Source organism: Salvia hispanica, chromosome 2 (assembly GCF_023119035.1).
Source record: "Salvia hispanica cultivar TCC Black 2014 chromosome 2, UniMelb_Shisp_WGS_1.0, whole genome shotgun sequence".
In the NCBI taxonomy this organism is placed as follows: domain Eukaryota; kingdom Viridiplantae; phylum Streptophyta; class Magnoliopsida; order Lamiales; family Lamiaceae; genus Salvia; species Salvia hispanica.
Window position 1 is genome coordinate 16,707,194 of NC_062966.1, and position 8,274 is coordinate 16,715,467.

The 8,274-nt window shown below is 37.8% G+C and overlaps 1 protein-coding gene across 2 annotated transcripts; it reads right to left on the reverse strand.

The window, feature by feature from the left end:
* Nucleotides 1-3,029: 3,029 nt before the first annotated feature.
* LOC125207179 (metal-nicotianamine transporter YSL3-like) lies at nt 3,030-5,947 on the reverse strand. Of its 2 annotated transcripts, none has more exons than XM_048106414.1 (8): nt 5,789-5,947; nt 5,289-5,636; nt 5,033-5,208; nt 4,870-4,967; nt 4,661-4,795; nt 4,384-4,573; nt 4,172-4,286; nt 3,030-4,094 (listed from the first exon to the last, which is right to left on the reverse strand). In XM_048106414.1, exons 2-8 carry the CDS (start codon nt 5,632-5,634, stop codon nt 3,166-3,168), a joined length of 1,989 nt encoding a protein of 662 aa, XP_047962371.1. In that variant the 5' UTR covers nt 5,635-5,636; nt 5,789-5,947; the 3' UTR covers nt 3,030-3,165. The 2 variants fall into 2 exon arrangements, with proteins under 2 accessions (XP_047962371.1, XP_047962370.1); XM_048106413.1 differs by having other exon boundaries at nt 5,289-5,639; nt 5,789-5,941.
* Between the last annotated feature and the right edge of the window lie 2,327 nt (nt 5,948-8,274).

Here is an 8,274-nt window from a genome sequence, read left to right on the forward strand (position 1 = left end):
TAGTAGTACTAGATTAGAACTCAATTTTTGTCATTTCCTAACAAAATACTCCCAAATTCATTTATACTTCAAAAGAGAAAAAATTAGGTAAAGTATCATACAAAAAAAATATTAAGAGAGTTTCCTTCCGCCACAAAAATTTTAATATTTAATGGAAAATGGGCCCATAGTATTGAGCAATTAAATATTGGATTTATTATATGAAGTGCGAATAAGGTTTAGAATGCATATAATCAAAATGGAAGTATTATACTTAATCCGGTCGAGCAGGATTAGTCGGATTCCGCCAAAAAGACGGGTTCGGTACACCTGTGGTTAAAAAAAAAAATGAAAGTATTATAATTTATAATCTTAGCAAACGAACCCAGATGCAACAATGTCATATTTTTCGTGAATGAAAAATGTATTACTGTGTGTTAAATTGAGTTGAGAGTACTGATTTTTATAAACACCGTTTTTGACTTGGAATGATACTTTTGCGTTTTGTGTGTTGATAATTTTGATATTTTGTCACGTCGTGATTCCTTTTGTGTTTTGATATTTTTTCAATTCAAAAGCAGAGTAAATGGTATAGTAGTAAATAAACACCGTTTTTGACTTGGAACATAGAATAGCCATTGCCCATTAGGCATTACCCACGGTCCCACCCTCGCGCACCGGAAATTAGACCAATTTTCGTTTATGCCAGATTCTAATATGTAAAAGTATTCTGCATTTCTAAATAGGCTGCTAATTCTTAATATGGCAAATGTCATTAATACCTCATTTAATCTTTTTCATTAGTTAACCAAGTTTCGTCGCAATGATGATTAAAACGAAAAGTATTTGCGCCGCCATTTGCGTCGCAATCGTTGTTGGGTGGAGACACACACCACATCGTGCGCCGCCATTTTGACCCCGAAAATAAGTCATGCATCTATTAGCATTTAGCAGTCATATATGAATTGGATATTTACTACTATTTGATTATTCAACATTATTATAACTAATTATTAATTTATTTGACATTCAATTCGTAGCTATACTTTGTAGATTTAAGTTTTTTTAGCCTTTGGACAAGGCTTTTTCAAAACATATCCATGTCTCCAATTTTTACCGTAATCTAACATACTGTTTTGGTCCGAAGTGGAAGTATTAGTTTGAATCATATTGTATTATTGTATATATTTAATTCATGTAGCTTCTTAAAAAATACAGCAGTTAATTTTTAAGCTCGCAGGCTATGAATCTACTTATGATTTAATCATAGCCTTGGTTCAGAATGGGCGTAAAATGTAGTGGGTTAACTGACTTGGGCCGGCCCAAATAACTTAAGCCTGGTTCGTATAGAATAATCCAACCCAATCAAGAGATTAGGAGGATTACTACGTTTGATATGATTTTCTTCGTTTTCTTACTTTGTTGCTGCTGATTTTTTTTGCTCGGGCGCTACTATTTTATGGTATTTTGGCGACTTTATCAATGCATTGCCTATCAATTTCAGAATTTCTGTATAATTGTATTTGTTGATATCAGATTGGATCTTGTCCATTGCCTATCAATTTGAGAAATTGTATACGCATGTTGAATTGTAAATTATTTTCTGTAAACTATTATTCAACACTCGTATCCATTGTATTCGATCGATCATTGATAACACCATATTGAGCAGCTGTTCAATTATATTTGTTCACCGCTTTTCTGTATTTAGGGGATCTCTGCATTTCTTAAATAATGCAGTGACCTAGAAATTTGACGATTAGTTTCTTTGATCGATTCTAGTTCGAGATGAATTGTGATACTGTAACGTATAGTTGTATAGTTGCTAGGGAGATGAATCCCATTGATGAATGAAACGCTTCGATTCTATCTATGAACCAAAAGGAGGGCATTTTATTTTTATGAGAATCAAAATTATTAATGCATTCACCTTTATCTTGTTGATGGAACTACCATTATATGCAGATTGTGGTCCAAGGTTGGACAAGTCACTGCATCCTTGTAAAGCAGTATGCTTTGCTTTATTCTTTGCACCTTGAGGCATAACGTGAAAGATCGATTGCTTGTTGATAATCTCATCTCGCAACCACTTACCATGGTGCTAATGCAGAACCTCTCTAGTGGATTCTTGGGTCCTATCTATGGCCTTGAACTAAATCAACGTGCACTACACTGTTGCTTTTTCGCCGTATATTCCTATGTGAGGTTAACATGTAGTTCGACTACTAGAGATGATAATTTGGAATATATTCCTACATGACAATATTAGGTTGTGTGTGTTGTGACTTTGTTGCTCCATTGTATGTAGCCATTTCTTGCATAGTTTGGTATTCAAAAATAGCACACTTTACCTTAGATGGTAAGCATATCGGGTGCCATTCATAAATTTGCTGGTGTATAATTGTGTTGGGTCCAGAAGTGGGTATCATTCATATGCCAAGACTCTGTCATGAGATCATTTTATCATTTTCGTTGTAAATTTCTCAAAAGCTTCTTTTCTCTAATGAGAGTATTACTCCAGCTAGTTGAACATTGCTTGTCTGCAAATGCTGTCATTTTTTTTTCTTTATTTGCTAGTTTCCACACACGTTCTTTTTATGCGATGTTTTGTACTCTTTTTAGGCTATATTTTCTACTATTATTGAGTTCTCATTACATCACTAGAGCATATTTGCTTAGTTTCCGTGTGGAATCATCAATCATGGTTTACATCCATGTCGAGAGAGTTATTATTGCTGAAAATGAAATATATAAAGTGATGTAGATGAATCTGCTAGTGGGAACATGGCACTTTAGTATTTTATCCCCATCATTTTCAGAATAATCTTTGTGCATCTTGCTTTTGCTCTTGTTACTACATCAGATAAGGCCAAGCGAAAATCTGTGAGATGTGGCGATGGCCTACGCACTGCAAAGTTCTATTCTGCTCCTCTTCCTTTGCCCGTGGCCGTGTCTTTCCTCCAATTTTCTTTACGTGCTAATTTGTTGCAAAGTTTAGTACAGTATCATGTGTAAAGCATATCACATACACATACACATACACATACACATACACATCAAGTCAGGCTTCTTTACATTAACTGCGAGTTTATTTCAGTGATTTGATGGTAATTTATATATCTGACAAAAATGATTGTAAGGGTTATTATACATCTTGCTACTAGGACTAATGCTAACATTGGTTTGTCAGGAGGTCTTTGTGGCAAAGAAGCTCATGCAGATTGGAGGATTGACCTTGGCTAGGGCAAGAATGGAGGAAGGGAGAATCCACAATCCATCCCCACAAATTAGACCCGATGCGACGGCCGGGATCATGAGGCTGGCCTTTGTGCTATCAAATCTATGCCAAAGATACACGATCAAGCTCCCAACACACATATCAATCGCAAAGTAAGCTCCCACAAGGAAAGGTACCGCCATCGCCATAGGGAGAGGAACCCATTTCCCCAACTTCTCCGGCATGGTGTCTCTCAGCAAGTTGGCCGCCACAGCAAAGGCGAAGAATCCATAACAGAGCTGCAAGCAGTGGTGAGGCAGGGCGGAGAAACCCTCAACTCCGAGAATGGCCATGTTTCTATATATGAGTGCATAAGGGGCTTTGTATTCCCCATCTGGATTCCCCACATCAAAGGCTTTGTAAAAGAGGAAGAATGAGAGAGGCGCCACTATGCAGCCAATGGCAGTCCCGATTCCCTGGCTGATTAGCATTGATCTAGGCGATGTTAGGGTGAGGTGGCCCGTCTTAAGATCATGCATCAAGTCAGAGGATATGGAGACGATGGACTTTATCAGACCGCACCCAATTAGTCCAGCAACAACCCCGTTCTCCTTCCCTGACATTGCAGCAAGCACGAAGAGAGCCACTTTGCCATAGTTATATGCCATGTTCATGTCAGTCAGACCAGCTCCATAAGCGTTACAGAAGCTTAAAGATGGGGCGAGAATGTAGGCCACCACCACATAGTACCACTTGAGCTGAGGAAACATGATTGGGATCACAATTATGGAAATCACAGAGAAAATCGTGTACCCCAAACATGCCACCCAAATGGGAATGCTGTCTCGTATGAATACTTCGTTCCGACGAAGATCATCTAAGCTTTGATTCTTGTCTTCTGAAAAAAAGAAAGATTTCTCTTGTCAGCAAAAGATACCGAGAGATTCGAAGAATCACAAAAAGTTGTCTCTCCACCTGTTTTGATATTCTTGTTGTTGAATGCAGAATGCATGCTTCTGACTGTGAAAAATAGGGTCTTGAGAAAATTGTAAAGACCATCACCAAGAATGAGGGCAATCGATATGAACACCTGTGGATCCAAATGAACAAATCTTATGATTTGTTTTGTTCAAATAAAATGATAACATAGTATGAAGAAGAAAAGTTTGAAACCCGATGAAACAGACCTTGTAACCGTTTAGACTCTTCATACTACTCTCCTTGATGTTGTCGGGAAACCAGTCCCCTTTCTTGTTACTTATCAGCGGCCACATAACGCCCCAAGAAAGCACAGCCCCGACGAGCAAGGACAAGTTCACCAGGTGGGAGCAGATCATTCCTGCTCCTACATAGGTCATGCTGAAATCAAACATAAATCTGCAGGATTCAATACATGGCGTCAGTTCAGCTGCAAACTTGTCAACATCAAGAAAGAAAAAGGAAGGTGCTTGGATGGAACCCGACGTTTGTTTCCACGCTTTCAACCCTAACGTCGGGAAGTTGATGAATCCACAACTCTCCCCGCCCGAATAGAACCACTGGAAGAAACTCCACGCGAAACTCAGCGTGAAGAACTTGGTGAAACCTTGAACCTGTTTCCTGAAATATGCAAGCAAAGCTCTGTATAAGAAGCCACACAATGATCCAAACCAGGAAAGAAAAAGAAAACATACTTGGCCATCTTATCTCCTTTAGAAGTATGGAATCCATTGATAAGAACAGCGGTTGCAGTTCCGCTTGGATAAGGTAATTTGTAATCTATAACCATAATCTGCACAAAATGAAGATGCATCAGAAGCGATCAAAACAGAGTTACATCTCTCTCTCTCAACCAACCTTTCTGAGTGGAACCAAAGCTAACAAACCAACAAAGCTAACAACAAACAGAAATCCAATCATCCAATCAAGCCCAGGCTCTTTGGAACTCCCAGTTGGATTCCCCTCCGTGTCTCCTCCTCCGGCTAGCTCGTACGTCCTCTTATTCAATCCCAGAAGATAAGACCCAAATCCACCTATCACAATTCACCACACCACATCCAATCATTAAAACAAAAGAAAAAAGAAAAAGAAAATAAAACTAAATATTGAGTACCTCCCACAGCTATGCTGTAGCAAGCAACAGCGCAGGTCTGGATAATGGTGTTCTCTTGTCTGGTGAAAGGAGCCGCAACGTAACCGGCCTTGTGGAGAAGCTTAGTCCAAGTGGAGATGAAGACGAATGCGAGAAGCGCGGCTGAGACATTGAGGTTGGGAACGAGGCCTGTGGTGAGGTTGAGCTTCATCACGATGATGCTGTAGATGCTTCCGATCAATAAACTCGCTGCGATTCCGCGAACTGTGATCTGATCTCTCCATGGAGGAATCCTCTTCGCATCCTCCGCTACTTCTCTCGTCTCCTCCAAATCCGCTCTCTCGATTTCCATCTCACTGCTCCCCATTTCTGCTGCACAACACACACAAAAAAAAGGGGAAAAGTTATCCACCTTTTTTCTGCAATCATGAGATTGAATACACTTTTTCTACTAGTATATAGTAATTATATGAACTCGTCATCTTATTTCCTATTTCATCAAATAATAATATCCTCTTTACCTGATGAGAGTATGCGCAGCAGCTATGAGAAACGAAACTCGAAATTTAAAGCAGCAGAGGTTGACGGTTGAAATAAAAAATGGAGAAACGATGCAGTACACTAGTGAGTGGTGAGTAGTACAAAAATGAAAACAGTATTTTTATATTCTAGTACGAAAAAAGAGATCAATCCTAATCCCATATTCACTTTGGTGATTCTTCAAACAGATGGTGGATAGAAAATGATGCGTCTTCTTTCTTCTAGTTGACCTACTTTTAGCTTTCCACTCTCAATTATTCGCTCCAAAAATATAATTACTCACTTTTTTTCATCTCAGCTTAACTTTGCCGCTCTAGTAGATGAAAACTGAATATCATGGCGTGTGGTTGGAACATGGATATTAATTCTGAGATTGGAATTGATTTGGAAATGAGTTGACAAAAGCAAAGATAGTTTTTCTTCTTTAATGGCGTGTGGTTGCTTTCATGTCTGTTCTCGGCCTCTTCTTTGTCTTTATGTTTCATCAATGCAATCGCTTCTTTCATTCGGTTCAATCCTACATAATGCTTTTCTAGTTATTTTTAGATGTTTGTTATTAGTCACTTTTTTGGACAAGGAGGTAGTATTTGTTCAAAGTATAATGGTTTTTGATTTAGAAAGAACTTAGTGGGGTAGTTCATAATTTGCTAATACGCTTGAACTTTCTAAATTCTTGTGTCAAAATAGAAATGCTTTATTTAAACTGGGACGGAAAGAGTATCTTTTAATTTCACAATATAATTTTAGATGGATAATTATATAATAATAAATCATAACAATCGATCGATATCTTTCATGTCTTCTAGTATATCCTAAAATTAGTCATACATTACATTTCTACTTTCACTCTAGTATATCCTAAAATTAGTCATACATTACATGTCTACTTTCACTCTATAATCTATTTGTCTTCTATAACCTAAAACTAGTCATAAATTACATGTCGACTTTCACTCTATTTCTTTGTCTAAAGTCACCAAACCACATTCTCAGCCACAAGATACATATAATGCCATCTTATCAGTATTCTTACCACTATCCTTGATTAAAACTTGTATTTTTGGGCTTGCCCGATATGGGATTTGTTAATAGACTAAAAATAAAATAAGAGATGAAATTGCTCCTATACGCTGGAGGATATTTTAGTCTATTTTTTTTTTAAAATTGTATTCCCTCCGTTTCCTCGTTGTTGAGCCGGAAATTTTTTACACGGAGTTTAAGAAATGAATGTTTATTATGTTAAGTAGATAGATAAAAAAGTAAGAAAGAAAAAAATAAAGAGAATAGTGTCAAAAGTGAATAAAGTAAAGAAAATAAAGTAAGAGAGAGTAAATTAAAAGGAAAAAAACGTGTTAATTATATATGGAAGTGATTCAACAATAAGGAAACTTCCCAAAATATAAAAATGACCAAACTATGAGGGAATGTAGGGAGTAAAAGTTTTCCAGTGATATTAAATTAAAGTTTAGAGATGTGTGATGATATTTTTAAAAATTAGAGGATGCAATAAACTCTCTGCATCCCCTAAAACATAAATTCTTTCCTTTTTGGTCCATCTCCGAAAATAAAAACTTTCTTATTTACAAACTTTCTATATTAGGAAATTTCTTTCTCTCTAAGAGCATCTCCAACACCGGACGTCCCGGCGGGCGTCGGACTGGCGTGCTGGACGTCCGTCAGGGACGTCCGCCATTAGGCGCGAAGGAGACGGACGCGGACGTCCCTTGCGGACACCGCAGATCCGCGGCATTCCCGGGACGTCCGTCGCGACGGCGGGCGGACATCCGCCATTGTGGCAGACCGACGGACGTCCCGATGCGAATTTTTGATTTTTTTAAAAAACTCTATATATACGGCTCGTTGCAAACTCTAAATATACGCTTGTTGCAAACTCTACGATTTTTTTAAAAACTCTAACGCATGTATTATCGTTGAAAATGAAGGCCTAAAACAAAAAACATATCATACCGAGACCCCTGTTCGGCTAGCGACAAACTATATAGATTCAACGCTTATGTATGCTTTTTTTAAAAAAAATAAAATCGTTGCATTTTCCCCGTATTCATGTCTAAATTTTAATTCCGTAAATTGTTTAATTCCGTAAATTGTTTAATTTGGTGAATTTGTGATTGTGGAAGTCCGTCGGAATGTCCTTGGAGATGTCTGTCACTGTGCAGTGGGATGTTCTTATGACGTGGCAGTGTTGTGGGAGGTCCTTATGACGTGGCATGAGATGTTTTTGGGAAGTCCATCGGGAAGGGCGACGGGACATCCTGCGGATGCTCTAATGAGTTGAGACTCGTTTTCTACTAACACATTTTTCTTTCTATTTCTCTTAATTTAGTATATTTGCATTAAAAATCGTGCAATTTCAAAAGTTATTATTTTCAGAAGACGGAAGAATTATTATAGCAAAGTAGAGATTAAAAATATAATTTTCTCTTTGGATGAAAACTTTAACGTGCTA